Here is a 25,567-nt window from a genome sequence, read left to right as displayed (position 1 = left end):
CCTGGGAAGAACACTGCCCCACTTGGTTTAACAGTTCATGAAGATGGTGATAGAATAAATACTCTGTGTACATCCTACACTGCAACCCAGGACAAGATGATAAAAATGAGTAAGTGTAAACATATTGTAAATCCTTCATTTAGAAAGATGTTTAATATTCTTCCAAAGCAAAATGTTTAAGCGTGGAAATATGGATGTTCTGCCAAAGGCAGAGTTACACCAAAACAGATTTTGTTCCTGTTAATGTATTTGGATCAGCTCTTCTTTCATGCCCTTATATCCTTGGTAATGGAGTAGAGGAGAAAATGCAAGAATCTTCTTATCCGGGCTTTCTTCATAGCATAATGGTGCTTATTATAGCTCCATTTAATAATTGCTAATTATGAGCACCAGGTATGTATTTTTCAGCTGTGGCACTCTATTTTATTCAATTCTTCCAGATACTGTCCTCCTTTTTTATGGTACAAAAATAAAAAAGTCCAGACAGGTGAATTAAACTTTGAACAGAATATTTCTATGTGTCTGAAGCAGTTACTGAGCAAGTATGGACTTACTAATGAAGTCAGAGTTTCAATGAAAAAATGACACTTTTACTTAGGGAAAACCAGAAATTAATCAAATTAATAATAATGTTAATCTGAAATGGGAGCCTAATTCAAATGGAAAACAAAAGCTGAATAGCTTGAATCCTCTGATCAGAAGCAGGTAAGAGGTATAATTCCATGGCATAATTATTAGGATAAATTTGGAAACATAATTTAAGTATTTACTCTTTGAAACTCATGTATGACTAAAGCATTGAGAACAATTCTACTGTTTCTCTTGCACATCACACCTGGAGGAGGCCTGTGCTCCTCCATTTGTTGGGTACACTGTCAAATTGCCACTCAGTGTTCGTGCTGGTAAAGAACAGTTGCTGGCTTGCCAAGAATGCCATTGTTCAACCTCTCCTTGATTTCCTTCTTCTTGTAACATTCCCGTTCAGCTACGTTTTATTTTAAATTAATTGTAGAGATAAGCAGCACAAAATGTCCCTTACCAATGCGTCACCTTTGTAGTTCTGAAAGGAGCAAAGTGAAGCACATGATGATGTTAAGATAGAGACTTAATTGCTTGTGTCTCTTTCCATTTGGAACTGAGACTTCATCTTTCAGCCAAATAAAATCTGTTGGCGAGTGCTCTGAAATGCAATCAGAATCCTTTCCAGGCCAGTATGACAGGCTTAATGCTGATGTGTTTTGATCAGAAGGCTTGTTTGTGTGAGTTTGAGCTTACACCTGAGTCTTCTGTTTGAATCCTGAGGGTAAGACACTTTCCTAGGTCATTTCCACTCCAGACCTGCTCCCTGCTCTTACGGAGTTTACCCAGAGTGTGCCAGGCAGGGCAGGTCCTGTTGGGTCAAGCCCTGCACTGTCCTGGTGATCCTGAGTCCCTGGCACTGCCTGTCCAATTCCCCACACTCCAGCAGAACAGTGGAATTACATGTACAGACGAAACAATGGCATCCAAAATGAATGGGTGCCAAAGGAAATTCTGCCAGTGTTTTCAAATGCTGGTGCCAAATCTGTGTTGCCATATCTATGCTGATTAGATACCTACAAACTCACCGTTTAATTTTCCAATTACCTGGCATGGTTATTTCCCAAGAACTTCAGTGGTATGGTAGGTGATGAACACGTATGAAAACAGCACCGAAATTGCTTTCATTTTGTGAGTTGAATTTAGATACACAGGATTTAATATTTCTGGGCTAAAAATCATAATGGCACATGTGAGTCTTGAATCTGTAATTTCTATTTAAAGTGCAGATGAAATAATTTAATATAGACAAGTATTTAAGGTTCATTAAAAGATACAAATAAAATCTCAAAACAGTGCCTTGGTGTGATTTATATATTACTGGGTGCATGATAATTTTTTCCAGCTAATGATCTTCATTTAATCAACACGTTCTTATAAATCAGAATGAGATTTGGAAGAAGCAAGTTAAGTAATTGTGAACAGAAAGTTGCCTACCTTTGTTTACTGTTATAATAAAAATACTTTGTCCTTCAGTAGTATAAAATAAAACAAAAATTTTCAGCATTGTCAATGTACACCTGGAAATCCTACTCCATGACCTTGTTTGCCTTGGATGTGGTCTGCTGGGTGTGCCAGACTCTCAGGAGCTGAGTTACAGAGCTTGTTAAGGACAGCCCTGAGGCCGTGTGGATGTCATTGCTGTGATGTTGTCACTGCCTGAGCCTGGTGCTGGGCACGGAGCCACCAGCTCTGCCTGAGTCAGCGTGCTGAGATACCCTCATGGGGACAAAAGGGAGTGAGAAAACTGTGCAGCCCTACGGCTGCTCCAAAGACTGGCCTTTTACTGGGATATGTACATAGCCACTGAATTTTAATTTCTCACTTGTTGGGCTTTTCTAGGAAATGCCAGTCACATCCGAAGCACTGCAGGAGTGGGGTGATGGTGAGCCTTCAGAGAGATTGTTTGGAAGCCTTAGGCAGGTCACATTCCTATTGCAAGCTGAAATACTCAGTTTTATTAGAATTTGCAATTGTACAGGAGTAGAGAGAAGCATATAAATCTCCCTTCATTGAAATGACTGTCTCCTCCAGAGTGTAGCCTTGCCAATTCAGCAGTCTGTGTGAGATCCGGCCCCGGCCACGCTGCCGGCTCCACGGTGGAGCTGTCCGTGTTCCATCTGGCTTGGCTCACAGAAAGGTCAACTCCCAAGGCTGCCAGAGAAGTGCTGCTCTATTGTGGTGCTTTATTATCCCTCTGGGGAAGAGGCTGGAGTAGGATGTGTGACTGAAACGGAGAATTTGTTCCCTAATTTTCTCAGTAGTCCGGGGACATGTACACTGTTTGGACAACAGCTGTCTGAGCCCATTGCCAAGCTGGCTCAGTGATGGCCCTTGGTGCAGTGCAAGAGAGCAAAAATGTTTCCAAGTAGTTGGGAAAACTGAGGAGTTTAGTCGGAATTTTGGAGCTGGCAAAATATCAATGTTAGATGTTTCACCAGCGTGTGATGTGGGCTGAGAAAACCAAAGTGTTGTTAGAAGTTTCACCGCTCATCACCTTTAAAAGTTTTTAGCAGTTTGTCTGATTTGAAGGTTCTCTCTCTGTCTCTGTCTCTTTTTTTTAACATAGAGAATGGCTAAAGAAAAATGTAGGTACCCAAAGTTGTGTGGCACTCGGGGAGCGGTGTGGCCTAGAAGAAAGGCTCTGCCATGAATGCAGCCACTTCCCCTTCCTTTCTTTTGGCCCTGATTTACTGTTAATTGCACTTCAAACAAATTGGAATGGACTAATAGACTGAAATCTATTATCCTCGCTTTTAACACAATGAAATCATGTTTTATGCTTTGCTCTAAGAGGGGGAACGAATATCCCTGACATTTTCCTCCAAGTGATGACAGAGATACAGATGGAGATTTCTGCATTATGGATAGTGGGATGGGGAAAGCATGGGGAGGAATGGTAGAAACAGTCACATTTTGTGCTTTAGTCCATCAACTCATTGCTCTTTGGGTTAGATAACTGCCTCCCATTTATTCTGACACACACTTAGATCTTTGCATTTTCATTTATTTTTGTAATTCACTTTGTAGTGCTTTGACCAATTGTTTTTTAAAATGAGGGAGGCTTTTAATTCCTCTTCTAGGAGAATAATAATGGCACAACTCTATTTTCTTGCAACTTTTTCTAATTGTTAGACAACTCCTTAAACGATGTGAACATGTTGCTTGCAGATTATGATTTTGGAAAGCTGAAGCTCAGGTGTAGCTGTGTTATTCTGAGTGTGCTCTTGAAACAGAAAGTGAGACAGACCCTGCTGGGGAGCCTTGATTTGAGAAGTTTTGGGTGAGCAGATCCATGTAGAGGGGCTGTGCTCACTCCCAAGCAGAGTACCAGGGGAGCAGAAGAGAACTCCATGGCAGTTTGTTCATCCAGGAATACTGGAGAAGAAATATCTTCAACAACTGCTCTATGCCATGGATAGCAGGACCAGAGCCCTCAAACAGTTACAACTTAAGTTACAAGTGATTTGATAAACTTCTAGGAAAAACTTGGAAATTTCTGAATTAGAACAGCTTTCCATTACCATTGCAGTACAGAGTAAAGGAATATATGGTTTAGTTCTGCTGTGAAAACTGAGCTGACAGCACACCTGGATTGCACAACGTGTCTGGATGGAACCCCAGGACAGTCACTGCAGCTTTATTCAGTTGCAGTCTCTGTGGTCATTTCAATTTATTTGCCTCTTTGTTGTCTTTGTGAAGTAATTCCCTTGTGTTTCCATCTTTCCAGCATGTCTAGAAGCGACATAGGCAGCAATGATGTTCTTCCAGCTGAGCTTGTCACAGACATTACGACCTGTGACTGTTGGTCACTGTCCTCCTTATTTCCTCCCACAGCTCTGCAGTGAATGTTTCCTCATCTGCTTCAGTTCAAACTCCAGAGGCTTGGCTCCACTGCACTATGTATTTAATTGTTGGGTTGTTTTCTTTCTTGTAAATCAATCCCCCAGTGGATTTGTTAATATTCAGGAGCTGTCTGGTCCCTCTGTTCTGTCTGAAGTGGGCACGGGTTGTGTGATACTGAGACATGATCTTGTGCAGTTCCATGACAAGGAAGAAATCAATTTCATAAATGAATATTGGCTGTTGAGCATAGTTGAAGATTTTCATACATTGATATGCTAAAGTAACTGGGACCACTGAAAATTATCCTGAATTGAGCTTGACTTGCTCTGCAAACCAATGAGCAGATTAGGAAAAGAGGGAGATACATTGAGTATGGATGGAAATTTGAATTTTCTAAGTCAATCCATGCCTGGTCACTTTATTCTGAAGTGCAGGAAGGTAGGAAGAGCAGAGCTAATTCTTTTGTACTCTCACTCTGCCACCTCCATTCCTATAGCTGCTGCACTATGGGATCTCTGGATTTTGCTTTGTTTGCATTGGGCATAGAAGGGAAAAGGAAGTAGGGATCAGAAAGAACAGGAATTACCTGTGTGTACAACTTTGCAAGCCATTTTGAACAGGAAATGTTTTGTACACTAAAGGATTGTCTGGAGGAGTACATTGCATTATAAAACTAATGCAGAATAATTTTTGTCTTGAGAGCATTGCTAAGAACAACCTAAACTTTTAGAAGAGCAGTGGAAATCTCGCCCAGCTGGCAAGTGATTTTCCTAACATATTGAAATTTGGTCTGTATCTCTAATATCTTTGTAAATTACTATTTTATTTAATTAGCAAACACTTCATTAGACAAAGTATTGTCTAGCACCCCCTGTTTATTAAAACAGACAGCATTCTCTATTTTAATTAGCATGACATTTTCTATAATTAATTTGATGAAATGCCATCTGCAGTTCTAATAATACCGTGTACAGCAAAGGCTGATGGACATATGTGTTGACTGCAAGGTATCAAGCTTCTTGCATGTCTGCATTTGAAAAAACATAAAATATGAGGAAAAGTAGGAGTCTGACTTGCTAATGCTGCTGTTTGTGCTGCAAAGCAGAATTTCAGCTAAACAAACCCAAACTCAGTAAATAATTTCAGTGGGAAAACAAGCATTAACAATCTTCAGGTTAACACTGTCAGCAATTTCAGAAGACTACCCTGAGGCCTCCTTATTCTAGATACTGTGGAACAGATTTTCAGCATTGCCTGAATTATTTCCTTCTCTTTCCTTCACTTTTTAGAAGCTACTTGCTCTCTCAAGACTGTTTGATAAATTGCCTTAATACCCAATGGTTTCTATGCACAAAAGTGAGTGCTGATCTCCTTTGGACAATTAGCTCAGGCTAAGATTTACAGTGCTCTGTGCAAATAACCAGCAATTAACAGTCTGTGTACCTTCTTTACAAATCAGTTTTTTCATCAAACTATTCAATATCAGTACTACTAAATTCTAAACCACTTCTGAGCCAGGTTCTAGCAAGTTGGTCTTGGCCTGGATCCATTGAAATTGATTAATTCACACAAGCTTCTCTTAGGAGTTACCATGAAATAAGCCTTTTATCTACAAGTAATAAAAATCTAGCAAATATTTTGCCAAATTACTTTTGTTAGGCAAACAAAATGTACATTAACTGTACTGTGAATTCAGTGAGAATCAGGTGTTTTTACACTCAAAGAAGTGCTGTTGATTCTCTTGCTCCTTGTCACTGCACTCCTTGCAGTGCTAGCAGCTGCAAAGGTTATTCACATTAATCTCAGTGAACATGATGGCAAGGTAGATTTACAGGCCAGGCAGCTTTTAGTTTTAAAATACTTGGGTTCCATGATGCCTATTTGGGGCTGAAGAATAACTCAATGTGTATTCATAGGGCAAAAATCATCACTTAAAACCTCTGAGAATGGAATAGACTAGGTAGAAATGCAGGTCATGCCTGGCTAAGATGAAATATGCACAGAATAGTGGAGGCTCAGATTCAGTAATCTTCTAAGTCCCGTGGCTTTAGTGAGCCTGTGATGCTTCTGTGTGTTTTCATAATTTCCTAAAGTTCATCCAGGGCAGGATTCCTGCTTATATACTTTATCAAGGAAGCCCCACTTGTTCCTGAAGCTGTTGGTTCTTTCCAAGTACAACACAGATGACTTTCAGTACTTAGTTGATTGATCATCTCTCATATCTCTATCGGTCTGCAATCTCTTGTGAAAACCCAGATTTAGAGACCTGCAGAAATAATAAAACCTTTCACATGCCCTTTGCTCATTCACCTGAAGGACACAACTCCCTTCTCTTGACTTGCTGCTGAATTATGCATTCAGCACCTGTGTCAACATCTTCAGGCATACAGGGAGACTCTTGGAATTGCTCCATGGGAGAAAAAGAATAAATGTGTTAAGCAGCCTGGAGCTTTTTATGTAACATAGAGGTCTAAAGATAAAAATGCCACCTATCAAAGAGGAAAACTTCCAACTAATAGAAGTTGGATCAATATTGATGTGAAAGTGAATAGAACACTGCATTAAAATTCTAGAGAACGTATGTGGTAGTGTGTGCTTTCAAGTCAGTCTGTGTAATTTAAATAATGAGTTGCTTAATTTCATGGAAACTAGAAAATGTGAAATGTGAAACTAGAGTTTATACTTTTCAAATAAACCACCACCATTCAGTGTCCTGCTGTCAGGAAGCTAAATCATTAAAGGCCATATAGACCCTGGGCCAAATTCTTGCACTAGAACAATTCAGGGACTGATTTGCAGTGATGTGGATGTATTTAAGGATGGAAGTTAGTCCATTTTCCCCCTAAACAATACTGGATTTTTCATTAGAATTTACAAGGACCTGGATTTTTTTCTTTTGGTTCATGTGAACATAGCATGTGTAACTGTGAGTGCTACAAAAGATTTCTGTAGCATTTAGGACATGGTAGCCTGTTGTCAATTCAATAAATGCAAGTAAATTCAATAAGTGGAGGTAAAGAAATTATTGCAGAATTGATGGGGGTCAAGCTGCTTGTCAAGTAGGAAAAGTTTTGCATTGATTTCTTTTCATTTTATGATAGTTTGCCTGTACTTTGACATTCTCTGGAACAATTTATATTACGCCAGGCAGAGTATAGAGCTGCATTTCCTGCCAACTCATACCCTGATCTTAAATAAACCCCAGCAGTTTAAACCTAAACCAGAAACAATAGTCTTAGTGAAGCTATTTATTAAAAATCCTCCTTTTATTTAAAAAAATACTTGAGATTATAATGGTGCTGTATCTATGTAATAGTGCTGTCACTGAGGGGTATATTTATATTATTCATATATACATCCAAACTGTGATTTAAAATGTATGGATTGATCATTTCAGCAGAAGATATATTCCATGTTCTATGCCTAAAGATAGGGCAGATGATGAAAGTATTTACTTTTAAAAACATGCAATAGCATAAGAATTTGGACATTTAGCCTTGCAATGATAAAATAAATTACCGTTGGTTCTGCAGCTAGTACAATTCTGTAAGAGGATGTTGTTGACTAAGGTGAATTTATTCTGCTGTGACAATCCCAGAATTTTGTCTGAGTTCGTTTTCATATAATATTTTATTTGGCATTGCATTCTTTGTGAAAGCCAAATAAGTTGTAGAAAACCTGTTGAGCATCAAGTTGTCCTGCAGATCTGTGTGTCCACTAGGCAGCTTCCTTCTCAGTCAGCTTTAGAAATAAGGTCAAAAATCAAGATGGAATCAATTCTTCCCAAAGATAGTTGTGTATAATAACCCTGTCTACCTCTTTGGTTTTTTTAGTGATACTGTTTTTAATCCTCCTGATGTGTGTCCCATTAATTCTGCTTAATGTAAGCTTTGGATGTCATAAAATAAATCAAATACCTTGGGTAAAAACCCAATACACAGTTTCAGTAGAGTTACCCCTATCAAATAGAACATTCTCAAATTTTTTTAACAAGATCTATATTCTGTAAAGTGCTGTTAGGTGTTAATTATATTGCCAGCCACTATTTTTGTGGGAAGAATCCTGGATTTATCGTGCCTTTATTTTATTTGGTACTGATGTCAGGATAACTTATATACAGATCCTTGGTTGTCTGTGTTCATGTTTTAGTAGAACAGAATAAAATAATCAGTTATTCAATGCTCTGGAGTTTCCAAACTTTTCAGAAATTTGAGAACAATTATATCTAGGAGATTTTCAATCAGTTGTTTCTCAGACTGTTTTTCTGTGCATCATCCAGGGCTGGTGACCTGATAGCACATCTTCTTTACAGAGCGTCCTCACGTTCTCCTTTGCTTAAGACAGGATGCTTTTTATTCTAGTGATGTCTTCAGATCAATAATGTGGCTCTTCAGGGCTGCAATTTGTGCCCAGCTGAGAGCTTTTCACAGGACACTACTCTTTGTTTCAAATTAAATGAGAATTTCTTTGAAGTAAGAACTCTACCTCTCTGAAGTGTCAGAGGTCCCTGAACCTCCTTGTGGTGAAGGCACCAAGAAAATAAACAAAACAAATCCATCAGCTGTGCAAATGGACAAGGCTAAGGACTGGGTGTTGTTTTCTTTTTTCAGAATTTCTGACTCTAGGTAACAAAATTTTAAAAAACCCACAGAGTGTGTTTATGGCTCTTAGTGAGCATTGAGCTATCAATGAAAAAAATCAGTGTCATGTGGTGTGACCGTCAAATATCACATTATCCAGCCTGAAAAACTATTGATTGGAATGGGACTTCCATCTTAATTACTGTGATTACTTTTGAAGACTGTTATGCTCTGTGTCTACATGGGATTTTGATATAATCTTTTACCTGAGAACCTCCATACATTTTGCAAGCATTCATTTTTGGTTTATGCACTTGAGGAGTTAACTACTGAATCCAAGTTCAGAGAGAGGTATAATTAGTGTCCAGCAAAGCCTGGCTTTTCAAGAGGTCTGACTCAGTTTTCTGCTCTGATTGATTGAGTAAATTTTCTTCTAACTATAGAGCAAAGGGACTAATTTATTTGTGTCTCTCACAGTATTTGCCATTCCAAATGTTGTTTCATTCCTTGTGAGGGACTTGCAAGAAGAGCCTCAGGACTGTGTATTTTATTTGTGGTCCTTTTAGGCATTTTAAGGGAAAGTTCTCTTTTTGAGTGAATTTGTTTTGGTAGGATTAGTTAATGAGGCACAATGTTGTAAGTCCTGTTGGCAAATGACATGTAGGAGAGTAGATAAATGTGGAGTAACATTCTGTACTCCTTTGGATTTGGGCAGCACATCAGTGTCACCTATGGGGTCAAAATGCATGGTTTGGAGCACTGCTGTTCAGTGTCTCTGGGTTATTTATGCCATTTCTCACAATTTGGTTCAACCATATCTGGGGACAGCCCTTTAGCCAGACAACTTCATTTTTTCTGTAACACTCAGCACCATGATCCAGTGTCACTGGAGATTTCCAGGGCTGGGGTTCCTAGAAGAAGAATACATGCAAAACAGCCTGAAGGAAGCTGCAGAAACTACCATGTTCTCTGATTGATAACCTGAAACCAAACAACTGTCTAGGAAGTGCTGTTCCTTTTTATTCAAAGTGAATATTTGAAATATTTTCTCTTTAAGAGGAGCTGCTGTTAATTCCACAGTTCACAATCTGATTTGCCTTCCTAAACAGCAGCTCTAATAATACTGTCCTAAACTCCATCAATCCCACCCCTCTTCTTCCCAGCCACGGTCCTAAAATAGCTTAGTAAGCTCTTCAAATGAGGCTTCATTAATTTTACAGAACATACCAGAGGACATTCACTGTGCTGTACATCTCGAGTTCCTGTGGAGTCAATTAAAATAGAGCTACATTTTTCTGAATAAGCCAAGCATTTTTTTTTTTTATGATAGCATAACCTTTTTCTCCAGTCATGTTTACTTCCCACTTCATAAAATTCAGGGATCTGTAATTAATTTCTCAGGCATTACTGAGGATCAGGGAATTTATTTTTATTTCCTTTAGGCTTAATTTGGAACTTTTCTTCTGCTTTTTACATTTTTATAATAAAATTGTTTCATTTAATTAAGTATAAATCTCTTACATGGGTTTTAGATAATCTGAGAGAATGAGCACTTAATCTATTCAATCTTGTTACAAATTATGGAAAATTTGGAACCTTTTTTTTCTCAAGGCTAATGTAGTAACTGTGTATTTCTTGGTAACTTTGCAAGTTTTGATACAAGCAAATATAAAGTATTTTTCATAGAAATCCCAATTAATTTAATTATTTTTTTTTCTTGAGATGTGTTAGATTATTTTTCTCACAAGAAATGATGAATCAAGTGAGGGGTAAAAAGGAAGAAGTTGCAACAGTTCATGCCACAGTATTTTAAATGTTTTGCAAGTGGCCCTTGCAAGCTTTAACCCTCCTAACATTCAGTTCACAAGAAAATTCAGTATTCTGAGGCCCAGCATGAATCACACAGAGTATGGACTGTCTTAAAATAGTTATAACTTCGTCCATCCAGTCACCAGAAATAGAGACCAGTACAAAAGTTTTGTTGGAATCACTTCTAAGGAGACATGTGAATGTGATGTCCAACAAAATCCTTTGGTTTTTTGCAAAACTTCAGTATATGGCCAAAACACAGATGTACTGAATGAAGAGAACTTGCTATGGGGCATAAACTGGTAATTGTGAAGCTCATGAGGCAAATCAACAAAACTTCTGTGTTGTTTGTGTGTTGTAATAAGGATACTCTAATTAATTGAACATGCCGGTTCTCTCTACAGATGTATTAAATTCTCAGTGTGTTTGCTAACTGCTTATTTCTTTGTTATTGCAGATACAGCAGTGGTGTATAAAACCAGGAATGGACATGTTGTTGAACTGAATGTAGAAACAAATACAACCACATTATTACTGGAAAACACAACTTTTGTAAGTAATATATATTATTTGCTTCTTTCTCTGTGGAAGTCTGCTAACATTTATTTCTTGTAACAGGAGGGAAGAGAGTACAATATATAAAAAGTTAGAGAAGATTGGTACATAACCTAGACTGTATATAAATGAAAAATATAATCCATTCCTCTGTCAGTGAATGATTTCTGAATGAAATTATTCATTGTTTTATTCAACCTATGTGTAAATAACCAAGATGTTGAAGGATTTCCTGGTGGTTGTGCTTTGTTCAGACTATCTGAAGGATGGGTCGTGCTTGGAATATGTGCTGGGGAATCTACCTTATGTCTATTAGGAAAAATTATTTCATAAAAGTTGGGAATGCTACTTAAATGTTGAGAGTTTTTCACAATTAGAAAAGGAAGAAATTGCTAAAGATTCATAGGAATATTTTCCTTAAGGGAAGTAGATATGCAAAGAAAAATGTCATGTTAATCTCTGGTTTAGTTGTTTCTCTGTGCTTTAATGGTGGATTAGATGATTGGAGATTATTCCTCTTGACCAATAAAGGATGTATACAGGGATGTTTCTGACTAACAGTAATTATTAAGAAGGACTTTAATACTTCAGTCTGCCTTTTTTTTTTTTTTTTTTTTTTTTTCTTTGCTTGGCACTGTTACTCTCAGGGATACCACTTACATTCCACCCTGTAATTCTTATTTATCAGGGTTTTGCAGCATAATTGTGTGGCTTGTCAATCTTTCCTCATAAATACTCCATGCAGACCACTGGCTGTTATTGTTAATCCCTGTACTTTTAATTTAATAAAATCTTTTACACCTGCAGACTCAAAAAAGAAGATTCATTTTCATCAGCACTCTGTGGCAAGGGCTGATTTTATTCCTGGTCTGTTCCTGGCCTTTGCTGATAGAGATTCCTCTTTTCAAAGCACAAAGCCTCAGGTGACCTTTACTTCTAACTCCTCAAACAAGAAAGAGGAGAGTAACACTTCAGGAGAAAGAATTTGATGCTGATTTCCTAGGTCAGTGTAAAGGTGGAGGAGAATGGAGGAGAGAATTACATTTTAATGGGGTGGGTGTATGTGACTCCCCTTCTGTGAGCTGCACCCTTCCAAATGCTGGGATGTGCCTCAGGGGACCTCTTAGCCCAAAAAAGGCTGTCAGACACAATTAAAAGTGGGTGGAAGGATGAATTACTGTAAAGTACAAACTCTAAAGGATTAAGAAGCCCTTTTCCTGTTACTCATTTATTTCAGTGTACGTGAGCAAACACTGTGAGCTGCCTGGCCAGCGAGGTCTGTGTCAGGTGCCTTCAGTGCTCAACTTGAGCGCCAGCAGCTGCCTGGGCACCCCTGGCTGTGAAATGTGACCTTAGCGACAAGACTTGAGTCACCTCACAGATGAACTCGCACACTTTTGGCTGGGAGTGTCTGTCCTGTGGGGTTTGATGCCAGCGTGCCAAGCCAGCCAGGCATTCATTTCAGGCCATTAATGCCACACCAGCCTCACCAGCTGATGATGGGGTGGGAAGGACAAGCTGCTTCACTCTATGAGTGTCGCCTCATTCTGCAAAGTTGTTCTTCTCTGGGCTTTTTATGGAACTGATTTATCCTCCATTCACACATATCCAGTGAGCTCTAGACACTAGATATTCTCCTCTTAATTAGAAATGTGGGGAAATTATGAAAAATAGATAATATTCAAGCAACTGTTTAGCAATTACAGGTGGAAAAAATAATAAAAAAAAACCTAAGTGCATTTTTTCCTGCAGAGTTCCTCCCTTTACACAGCCAAAAGTTGAGAGTGTTATACTTAAAGAAAGTCAATTCCAGCAATTAGTATTCATATGGAGGAAGTATAATAAAAAGCTGAAAACAGAGTTTTTAGCAAGTTTCTTTGTGTATGTTTGGAAGAGAACAGTGGGAAATGTTCTGTGCTGTCTGTTGACACAGTGGCCAACAATCCTAACAGGGTAACATTACTGAGGTGGGCTGAAATCAAAAGCTGTCCTGTTCTTCTGAGCTTGAGTGTCCCCAAATTTGCACTGCTAAATGTAATCTTCTAAAGTTAGACACCTGGATCATTAATCAAACATCTTCCTCGCTCAGTGTCACATCTGCTTAATCATCGGTGCATAATTAGAATGGTGGTGGTTTAATGACTCTGCAGAGATGTCTTGGATTAATAAAAAATACAGCAGAGATCCAACATAGGCAGGGAGAATGCAAGTTCCTTCATTTTTCCCTATCAATGGGTTTTAGTCATGGAAGAGTCACCTTTTGATGGGAGTTATTAGTCTGATTTCAGTGTGCCTTTGCTCTCCTGTTTGCCTTTGCTCAAGCAGCCACAGAAGTGGCAGGGTTTTCCTCGTAATGTTGATAATTGTCCATGGAAAATTGAACTGCTGTGATAAACTCCTTGTGCAGAGGCAAGGGGCAAGTAATGACTCTTTTCCACTCCTGATTGGACTGTGTTTGAATCAGCAGCTCAGAGGAGATTTTCTTTTTCTCCCCTCATTGCTCAGCCCCTGAAGCAATCTTCCTCTGGGCACAGATCACTGGCTCTTCTTTTGCATCCTAGAGACTGCCACTCTCCTGCAAAGTACACATCTTTTATCCTTGTTGCTTATTATGTAGAAGCCAGATATCCCTAATGAGGATCTGCTGTGTTCACTAAGTAGGTATATCATCAAAAAAGCAGGTTGCAGGGTTGTTTTTATTTAAACCCCTATGTTAACATATATAAAGGTACCAAAACCCCCCAATCTTTAAAAGTACCATTAGTAATAATCACGCACCTGGAAAGAAGAAAGGCTAGTGTTTTGACATTCTAGGATGCCCACTTCTCTTATACAGGGGAAGTATCTATCCCAAGTTCTATCCCAAGTACTTTTTTTCCAGTATAATCAGGTTTTATTTAGAAGTAGAATAAATTCTTGCCCTTCATTTGTCCTTCTGGAATGGAATCCTTTTCTGTAATCAATCAGTAAAACAGTCTGGTCTTTATATAATTAAACTATCAGCAAAGCAATATTGTGGGTAACAAATACAGAGCCATAAGTGAAAAGGGTAGGTTGCAAAGCACAAAAAAAAAAATCTGTTAACATCTCTGGGTATTATTATTTAAGGATATGTTCTAATACACATTTTCCTCTGATTGTATCCATGCAGTGCCTCCTGTTTCAGCTGTCTAATAAACAGTTAATATCCTTAGCCAGCGGCATATAAATGTTCACAGCTGGAGGCTGGGCAAGTCTCCTGTTAAGAGGAGCCAGAAAAAGCTCTAGACATTAATCACTGTGTGGCCTCCTGGTGTTTGAGATGCAGCCTCGATACATGATTACAATATGTTCTCCATCATCTATCTGGGCTGCCTATCACTGTGAGCCTAAGTGACAAGCCTACCAGTTTTTCAGCATTTGGCAATGCTTTATTGCACTTTACACTTCCAAAATCAGTGGCATTATGCCACAATTAGCTAAGAAATGTCAGTATTTAGCAAGCATTTTATTTAATGTTTTTGCCATCAGCTGTTCCATAAGGTCAGTAAGAGCAGGTTCACACACAGCCCAGCCACAAGCTGGAGAGGAGAGCATGGAGGACCACATGGATTCAGGGAAAGTTGTCCGTCTGGTTCCTTATTCTACCTCATCTTCTCAAGTCTTTTTTTACAACCCTTACCCCTACAACAGCCCTTAAAACAAAATGGAAAAAGCAAGCACAAAGAGGACAGAAAATGTGTGTAAGGGACTGTGTGTTCTGGTGTGGAACTTTCCAAATGTGTTGAATTCTCTGAAAGAAACCTGCAGAAGTTCTGCCTTAATTTCTCCCTCTTAAAAAAAGCTGGACTTATGAAAGTGGTAAGACTTTTGTTAGCCCTCAGTTTCAATGCTCTTGAGGTGCATGTATTCAGATACTGTGCATGCACCCTTAACACTTGGGATCCTCTGTCAGAACTGAGTCTGCTGGGACTCCCCCAGTCTTTTGAATGTGGATGATGGGATATATTGTGAATCTGGTGATTGTTTTCAATACCAGGCAATACAAGTGGAATTGTTTTCAGTTTGTGAGCTCTGTATTTATATACAGAAGGGTCCTGTGTTTACTACAGCTTTCCCTCAGCTGTACACTTTGGACCCTTCTAACACCCAGTAATTCCTGCCTCGCTGTGCCCCTTGATTTCAGTGCCTTTCCACAACTCTTTCCAAGCTCAAAGGCAAACTACACTGTGAGGCACAGCAAACAATTATTGCTGAGTTTCAGACCTGTTTCCAGGCTTGTCAGGAGCATCCCCTGGAGCCTGTTGTGTGTTGTGTTGCTGTACACAAAGATGGAGAGGGAAGGACCTTGCTGGCTGCTCATGGTGTCAGAAGGGTGACAGAGCAGGAGCAGTCCTGGCTCAGGGATCATGGCCAAGCTGTGAAAGCCCTGTGGAGGCCTTGCAGCCAAAAGCAGAGAATGAGAGCAGAGATTTTGGCAGGGACCCTTTTGTGGTGTTTTACAGAGAGTTGCTCATAAACAGCCCTACTGTTCTCTTCCTTTTGATACTTTTTTTGTTTTGTTTTGTGCTCCCCACCACCACATCCCCTCCCTCTTCTGACAGGAAACTCAGGGCAGCATCATAATGCAATTACAGTTCCTTTGTTGATTAATGAAGATTTAATTGCAAGAGCAGTTTACATGCTTATATTTTAAGACCCTTGCATAAGAGATTAATGAAAGGGTGAATAATAGTAAATGCATTAAATAGCATTATATAACCACATAAATATTAATAGTTGTTACAATGCTGGACATTTTATGACCCACACATGTAGTAAATAGGTGGTTATGAATATTGTAACACTCTGTCTGCTCTCCCATACTCCTCTAAGTGTCCAATAACCCTCCTCAGCACAGCCTTTTCAGTAGAGGGGTTTTATGGGGAAGGGTTTATTGTTGCAGTGCACCACTGTGCATCGAGGTGGGAAAGGCTGACAGATGGAAGGGTCTGCAGTCACTGTGGTTTGGTCATTTTTGTCTAAGTGAAGGAGGTTTCACCATAAAAAATGCAAAACTGTCAGGTTATGGCAATTCTGTGTCGGATTTCTCTAAATAATATTCCTGGTAAGATTGTTCCTGGATATAGTTAAGGGTTAACTATGTCAGTGTTCCTGGGAAATGTGAGGGAAAAGCTTCTGACTGACTGGTTAGAGGTTCTTGTCTATCAGGGGGGCCATGGTGCAAGGCTCATGGTTGGCTCATGTCTATTTTTATCTCCTACTGTTCCAGGTGGGTTTGGGGAATTTGGTTCCTGTTTTTGAGAGCCACCCATGCATAGCATGGAAGTCAGCTGAGATCATGTTTTAAGGCATATTTGTCTTTTAATCTGGACAGGAGACCTGAGGGTTAACAGTTCCAACATCTGCCATTGCAGTATTTCTGGCTCTGGATTAAATGCTCAGGTGACACAAGAAGCTCTGCATTAAGAAACGTAACCTTGGAAACCCAAATTTTCCATCATTCCAATTACAGCACATTTTTTCTAAATATAACCCATCTTTCTCAGAGGTTCCCTGTTTTCAGTGTTTCAAGCCTTGCTCTTCTGCTGGGCTCCACTCTCTGCTGCTTTCTCATGGTCCATCTTCTTTCAGTTACAGCAGTGGCAGTGAGGCAGAATCCCATTGTTCCCTGGGTTGCCAGTGCCTTCCAAGGGAACTGTGACATGCCAAATGCCTTCTCCTCTTGCAGCTCCTGCAATTCCATCCCACCTGACTCCTTTTATGCCATTTGGCCAATGCCTGTCTGATCAGTTGAGCTGGATACCTGTGAGTGCTGATGAATTCCCACCCACTGAGATTCTGCTACACCTTTAAGTTAAATTTCTGATGCAGATGTAGGTGTGCAGTAGAGAGATGGGTAATTTCCTAGGTTAGTGGTGTTGCCACCAAGCCCTAAAGGGTGCATTAAACAAAAACTGGAGAAGAAGGAGTGTGGAAGATGAAAGTTTCTGGGGAAAATAGAAGCACAAGAAACTGAAACAGCAGGAGGGGTAAAACTAAAGGAAAAAAAAAACCAAAACAAACCCAACAAATAAGTAAACTCCACAACAGTGAACATTTCTTTAAATCAGTTTTAACTGTGATACATTACTTCACTTAAAACCACCATACTGAAACTATGGAAAAAGAATATTTTAACATGTCAAGTGTGCGTGTTACATGTCAAGTGTGCGTGTTACAAAAATATTTTTACAACTTTGGGCTAGACTGTATTACAGATAACTTCATCTGTTTGCTCTATACCATGTTTTTGAAAGACTATGAATAAGGCACTGATTTAAGTGTCATAGTAGTTAAAATCCACAAAACTAGTAAACCCAACATTCTATAGTATGTGAAAGATGAAGAGAGTACATCAGTAGCTCAGTAGCTTAGAACTGGGGTTTAAGAAAACAGGAGAAATAGAAAGAGCTGACACTAGGGGCCCTTGCTGAGGATACAGAGCCTAAACCAAGCTTAAAATTTCTCTTAAACACAACACAACAGGTATTTATTTTAATGGGAAAACATACATAACATGCAAAGGTAGTAAAAGAAAGAAATATTGACATTGGAAATCAAACTTGAGAATATATTGTTCACTGCAATTCTGTGCTCCATTTTAATCTCCCATTTGGGAAGGTGGAAAAAGCCAATTCTTTTCTGTGCAAAACTATATTTTAGCAATTCTTGAATGGTGGATGAGAGAGGGAAACTGGAAAGCTGAAGGACAAAAGCCTGTTCAAAATTTCTCTGTCTTTTTCCCTGGCTTTGCCTTTTACTGTTACAATCTATGGTGACAGTAAGACCACTGAGGTCATCACATCATGCATCACTGTCAGGAGAAGAATTAAAACTCTTATCACATGAGGTATTTCAAAGAAACCCAGAAATACAATGTTCCATATGGTTAGACCTGATTTTACAGTCAGTGGGGGATTAGTTTAAGTGAGGAATGAAACATCAGGTATAAGGATCATTTATGTCTGAAAAAGTGGAATTATGTCAAATGCAGCAATATAGGAAAAGCAGGTGGCAGGTGTGTGAGTTAAGCAGGGAAGACAGTGCACAAGAGTTAAAAATCCCTCCATTTATTTTGTCTTACAATTATGCAATAGTGTGGACTGTAACCAATTTAAGGATTACAGCAATTTCTTCAGGCCAAGTGTTTTCTGGTTGCACAGAGCTGATGTTTTTCATAGGGATTTCGGCTCTTAATGGGGCTGGGTACAAGAATATAAGGAAATTTCCTTCCCTTTTTCCTTGTGCTCTGCCTTGCCTATGTTGGATTTGGAAAGGGATTAGGATGTTCATGGAGTGCACAGTGTTGGACTAGCCCAGTCCCTAACTAGCTGATACTGAGCAGTGATGCAGAGGGAAACCAGCCCTGCTTCTGCATCCCTAATGAGGCAGCTCCGTTTCTCCCAATTTCAGAGCTTATTTGTCCAAAATTCCATTTCTTAGAGATCAAGCAGAGCAAACCCATAGGATTATAGTCACTTGGGGCAGCATTTTGATCTGTCTTCCTTAATGAAGGCTAAATAGCTCCTGACAAAGCAAGAAGCTTGAGAAACTGTGGATATGCAGACCCGTGGAACAACCATCCTCCAGATTTCTGATAACAAGTCACCTGAGGGTTTTTAATTCCCAGTGTATTTCTGATGTGGTATTTTCCCAACACTTCCTTTTCAACTCAAAAATGTGTTCTCCTGAGAAGAGAACAAACCCTTGGGGGTCAGAGTCCTCACAAGCTCCTTTCTAATGGATAAAAAGATCTAATCCCTGTAGAGGCAGACCCAGCAGATGATCTCCCAGAAGTTTGTGTGACATACATCTCATCTCCTACAGCAGGGACTGAAACTTTATTTTAAGCCCTTCACCAGCTGATCTAATCTCCTCAGCCATGGTTGATGAAATCTCTTACACATTTGTAGCAGATTTTGTTGTAGAGGTTGGAGGGGGGGGAAATAAAGAATTCTGTCTTTTGTTTTAGTGACTCACAGATCATGAGTTTACCTGCCATGTTAGGCAGGAGGAATGAGTCAGATGATGGTTTTAATTTCCTGTTCTTAGTGCGTAAGGACTTCTGTGCACGTAAATGGGCAGTTTCTGAATTAATTGCCAAAATTGTGCTTGTCTTTACTAAAAAAAACCCCTCCAAAACCAGAATTTTAAGGAAAATGTAATCACTTTAAGTCACTTAAATCTTTCTACAGTTCTACTGGAATTAAACACCTATTTCATTAAAGGCTTGATTGTAAATCCAACTTAAATAAATGGGCCAATTATGTTTTTATGATAATTTAAAGAAATCAGTGTTGCTATCAGCTTTGGCAATGAGCAGATGATTTCTGTTGGTCTAATTTTCAGTTTTTATTTCTGAAGTGAAACATTAAAAAGTATGAAACACTTAGTACTCCTTTTATCAAGAATTATGCTTTTATCAAGAATTATGCTGTTACACTAACAAAAAAGAAAACTATTTTGCCCAAACCCACTACCACACAGTTTTTGGCATTGAATGCACACCATGTGTCTGGAGGCAAATAAAATTTTGCAGGTGAGTGCAAGCTGAATAAACAAGGTCAGTGGGATTCAAAAGACTTTAAATCCCAAATCCACAACACTCTGTACTTGAATATGTGAGTAGTTCTTGCTGATATTGCCTGGAAGTGCCCATAGCTGGCAGCTGAGCTGCTCAGGTGTTTGCAGGAAGAGTCTCATTGCCTTTGTGGTGGCATAATCAAGGAATGCAGATTCCTGCTAAATGTGTGAAATGGTAGGAGCTGCTCTCCCTGGGAGTGAATTTGGAAAGTTGCCTGGGTTATACACTGTGCTGAACACTGAGGTAGTGGGGCAATAATTAATAAACTGCTAGAAAGAAGACAAATTTCACATCTGCAAATGTTTTCAGTGAGGTGCCAGGAAAAGGGAATGTTGCTCATAGATTAACATTAACACACTCTCTGCTTAAAGATGATTAACGCATAAAAGCAGGTTTGGGCACAGCAGAAATCTGTTCTGGATGCTTTGTAGATACAGGAGGATGGTTTAAGGTGTGTTGTCTTTTTTTTTTTTTTTTTTCTTCTTTCTCAAGACTGCAGATTTATCTTCTGACTTTTGATTCTGTTGCACCGCTGAATCAAACAGTTTATCTTCAAAGATATTTTTCCTTTTAATTCTTTTGATTCTAACTATATTACCTAGGAACCTAAGTTTAATCTGTATATCAAAATATAGCATCTTTTCAGTTTATTGGAAACTTTTTTTCAGGTTTAGCTCCTTAGCTACTCTCAGTGTAATAGTTTGTGACTTCCTGCTTGTGTACCTTTAAACCCCTGTTGAACGCATTAGTTTAGCAGTGGGATTAGGCTAAGCAGAACAAGATGCTTAAGAAATAAAATAGTGGATAGATCTTGTTCTACATAACTATTTTTTAATTTGTTTTCATTTTGTGGCTTTGTGGTTCTGTTATTTTTTTTGCTGTCCTACTTTTTTCTGTTCTTATCTGTGTTTTTTGTTTCTTCCTTTTCGTTTCGTTCTGCAAATAGATGTCTTGAGATTAATTTAAAATTATTTCCTTCAGTGCCCAGTAAAGCACACTCCTCTCTTCCTCATGCATTAGATTCATTAAATTATTTCTGACATCAACGTCACCCCTTGATGAAATTACAATCTTGAATTCAATTGGGTGTCCTGTAGTCTTGAGTGGATATAAAGTATTATTAGTTTTATAATGCTACCTTATGTTTCACTTTGCTCTCTGCTAAGAATTTTCTTTATTTTAAGGAAGACTCTTGCTTTGGTTCAAGTTGTTTTATAAAATGTTTGTATATGTGGTGTTAAAAGAAAAACTGTAGAGACATAGTGCACACCTATTATTTTTCTTCCATATTATCTTTAAGGCTGACCTAGTGATGAATCTCCCTTTTAATCATTCCAACCAAAGTGTCTTCCTTCATCCTCTGGGAATGAATTGGTTATAGTTGTTATCCTTTAGCTTAGTGCTTGTAGTGGTGATAAAAAACCTCATCAGCCTCTTAATTGGTATTTAGTGTTAAATCCAGCTTCTTCTGTTGCCATGGTACTGGTACCAGATTAAGAATTATTTGAGTCCTTCTTTAGTGAAAATTACATTGGTTTTCTAAACCAAATCTGTCCTATGAATGGGAAGTTCTTAAATGAGCTGTAGGAAAATTTGGGCAAGAGGACCTTAATAATTTCCTATTGCAAACTCACTTTTACTGTTACTTCATTGCAGGTAACCTTCAAAGCATCAAGATACTCTGTTTCACCAGACTTAAGATTTGTTCTTCTTGCATATGACGTTAAACAGGTAAGGCAACCTTTCCTAATCAAAGAGCCTCTAAATCAAAACTCTAAAAACCTCTTTGTTTTGTATGTGTCATTTGCAGTTCCACATGATATAATATGACTCAGGTACTTGATTTCTCTTCCCAAAACCTTCTGATTCAATGATGGAGAGGTTTGTATTTAGATGTGTGTGGAGGTGTTGCCTGGTTCTCAGGAAGGTAAATTGCCATGGCTCCTCTGAAGTGCTGTGCTGGTTTTGGCAATAGAGGTTTTCTAACCCTTAAACTGCTTTGTTACTACTTGTTTATCTGAAATCCTATTTTTTGATATTCTTTCTGTTTCAAACAGCTGCACTGGTCATTTATGGACTGTACAAAAAAAAAGTCTAGGCTGATTCATGTCATGGAATTTTTATTATTGGCTTCGGGAGTCTGAAGTGAGAGAGTCTGAATAATGCAGTGTATTCGTTGTTTCTTATAGTATTTAGAGATTTTGGAGGCTATTACATTGTCAAAAAGCGTTTTGATCGATAATGCCATGTAGAGTTTTCTGAAGTAAATCTTGAAGCACTGAAAGGAAAGAAAAAAAAAATGGAATTGCTCTGTGTATATTGGTGCTTGTAGAAAAAAGTGCTGCTAAAATATGAACTGCTCTTCATGAAAGAATAGTTCTGGGTTGATGAACTCGGTGGTTATTTGAACAAGTTTGGGTTGTTTTGTTTGTTCTAACGGTGTTGCTATAAAGTGATATGTTAACTTGGTATTACATCCAAATAGGGTTTTCATCTCCCAGTTCTGCTGGATTCCAGGTCAAGCTTTCCTTACAACATGCATGATGTGTATGTAGGAAAGAGCTGTTGTTGTTCACTTCACTTTTTTTTGGTTAAGTGTTCCAATTTTATTTCTGTCTGAAAAATACTTGCTCCTTGCTGCTTCCCTCCTTGATTGCTTTTTATTTTGTGAAAGAGTTCAATAATCCCTGATACTGACTTAAATTCCTCATTTGTTCTATTGAATTTTTGAGTTTGGATGGGATTTTTTCCCCTTTGTTTGAGATTTTATTGGTACTGACATATATATAGCTGATATATGGATAAATAAGGAAAACGTGAAAATATCGGTCACACTTTATCACATCTAAATGTGTTAACACCAGGGGTGAATCCCTGCCCCATGATAAGGATGGTCCATGTCTCAGTGTGTGCTGATTCTAACAGTTCACAGTAGAACCCTCTTTCTGTATTTCAGTCTTGGTTTTGTTGCAAAAAGAAATTTTTTCGTGCTTTCACAGTGGAGTTACATAGAGGAAAGAGGTTTGCAGCATTTATACCTTTTACCTAGAGGTTTTCTTTGCTCAGCTGTATTGACAAGAAGTAATTAAAATGAGAAATGAACAGCAAGCAGTCTGTGGTGGTAGTCCTGGGTGGCTTTGGATGAGGCTTGTGTTGCTTGGACTTCACCAGCTGAGCTCATGGCTTTCAAACCAGAAACATTCTGTGATTATTCTGTCTTCCACAAGTGGTGGTGGTGGTCCTAAAACTCATAATAGCTGGATTTTGCCACTCAGATGTAAATAATTCCTTAGCTCCTGAATGTATTGCTTAAGGTGGAAGGAAGAAGCACCAAAAATCATGTAAGACAATTTATTCAGATGTTGCAAAAAATATAAAATTATTATATTATTAAAAAGTCTTTTTTTTTTTTTTTTTCTCCACATTTTCTGACTCTTGGGATATTTGTTAGACTGGTAAGGCACTTTTGTTTACTCCAAATCTGTTGGAGAAAAGGCATGCAATGCCTTGGAAAGCCTGTATATTTCTTCTCAACTAATGCTTCTGCTTCTTATATCAAGGGTTAAGTTAGTGTTCATAATTCTTGTGGTTTAGGAATATTTTTTTTTCCTCAGTCAGAGCCAGACTTACTGCATCTGGATGAGAGGAAATCTGCCTATCTACGTTTCTTTTCCCCCAGCTGCTAACTGTAAATTCTTAAATTTATTGCCTATAAAATTAAAATCAATACTAAGCAGCATAACTTAATTGGAGAGTTTCCAATTGGTTTCAGTAGAACCAGGACAGATTCTTTCTTCATACCTCTTTTGAAGGTAACTTTTTATGAAACTGAGGATTTGCTTATTGTCAGACTTACAGCACATGGTTCAGTCTGATAATACTCAGTTCAAGAAAGCACAAGTAACTTACCATAAGTATTTAGTTGATCTCTCCATCTGCTATAAATTGCCACAGATCTCTGGACCTTACCAGCTTTGTTTGCCCCTTATTTTTCCTTTTTTGCTAAGATTTAGGTGTATGATTGTCCTGCAGTGTATTTGATGGGATTTCTGCTCTTGAAGACTGTCAAGACTTTGGGTTTTTAAAATTATAATGGTTGTTTACATTCAGCAATCTGTGTTCTTCATAACATACAGTAATACAGCTGGAACAGATTTATTAATCAACAGTTTTATAAATAAGTGTGTTTCAGCTGAGCAGATTGGAGGGAAATAGAGACAAATACTACTTCAAGACATTTTGTCACGAAATTGTAATTAGAAACAAGGTTATTTTGATGTTTGGATTAAAAATAAATGTTGAGTTAAATTAAATAGTTGAATATTTATTTTACTGTTTGTCAGCATTTCCTTTAATCTATTTTATGCTCGGAATGGCAAACTTTAATTAAATTTGCAGTTGTTTCAGCACAATTAAGAATATCCTCTGTGCATAACGAAACATAAATCTGCATGAAAATAAGCCATCTTTGAATACAAAAGTAATAATTGAATGGATCATTTAAATTACGCTTAATACAAAGATGAAAACCATTTCATGTGGCAAAGCAGCTGGTTTGGTGTAGCTCTGTGAAAATGTTACAGAAGAAAATCCTTTTGGTGAGGAGTTGGAGGTGTTGTACATTGATTTCTGTGCATCAGGCTCCCTCCTTCTCCTTCTCAGCAGGTCCCTGGGGCTGTCTGGTGTTTCCTGTTGGGACACAAGGCACTGGTGATTGTAGAGGTCCTTTCTGTGTGTTCTTTGCTGCAGTACTCCATCCTTCTCCATGCTCCTGGATTGCTTTCCATCATTTCTCCAAGGTTTCTGACTTTGCCAAAGCTTCCATGGCCCAGCTGCAGTGTGCACGGCCTCTCTGTCTGTAGCTCACCATAATTTGTCACTGAAAAAGTCTCGTTGTGCAAGGCAGCAGAGCAGAAATAGAAACCAATTTGGGAAATGAGCTCAGACATCCTTGCTGGATGTCAGGCCATCCTGATTCTTCTGGGACAGTGGGAAGACAGCACCAGGGAAATTATTGTACCTATTGTATGCAGAGAGGGGACGGCTTTGCTGGGTTGTATCTTTTTGATTTTCTTTTGAAGATTGTCAAGGTGTGAGCAAAGAATGTGACACTCTGGGTGACAGCATATCTAAGCCAGTTGAGATTTGAAGAGAAAAGATTATTTCACTACTGCTTTCAATAAGGATGGTGTTAAAATGGTATTTTAAACTTTTCTCACTCTTCTGGTGGTATAATTCACAGCTACCAAAATCTGGTTTATGGTTTTAATAAGAAAATGGAAATTACACACTCTGTTCTTGTATTAATGGTAAAGAACGGGGCAGTGGATTTGCAGAAGAGTGAGAATTAAGTTCCTGGGGAATTCTTTTACCATTAGATGTTGACTTGGTATCACATCCCTCAGCAGAAGGTTGCAACTTGTCCCTGGACTCCACATGAAATGAAAATAAGCTTCGTTCCAGATATCTGTTTTTGTTTATCTGGTTTATCTGTTCCTGATATCTGTCTCAGTTTTTGCTCAGACATCATGGGTGTGTTCTCCCAGTGCTCTTGCTAGAGCATAATTTGCCACAGAAGAGCAAATGAAGAAGT

General features: G+C 38.5%; 1 protein-coding gene across 1 annotated transcript in view; it reads left to right on the top strand.

Moving 5' to 3' along the window:
* The window catches only part of DPP10 (dipeptidyl peptidase like 10), a gene marked incomplete at its 5' end in the record, with an annotated part of 252,705 nt that overhangs the window by 108,723 nt on the left and 118,415 nt on the right, over nt 1–25,567 (top strand). Inside the window, 2 exons of the mRNA XM_083864842.1 lie at nt 11,272–11,366; nt 21,631–21,705. Of these exons, the coding sequence (XP_083720968.1) occupies nt 11,272–11,366; nt 21,631–21,705 (170 nt within the window). The remainder of the gene's footprint in view (nt 1–11,271; nt 11,367–21,630; nt 21,706–25,567) is intronic.

The sequence above is a fragment of the Zosterops lateralis genome (genome assembly GCF_965231275.1).
Source record: "Zosterops lateralis genome assembly, chromosome: 7".
NCBI lineage: Eukaryota > Metazoa > Chordata > Aves > Passeriformes > Zosteropidae > Zosterops > Zosterops lateralis.
This window is presented reverse-complemented; position numbering and strand designations above follow the sequence as displayed.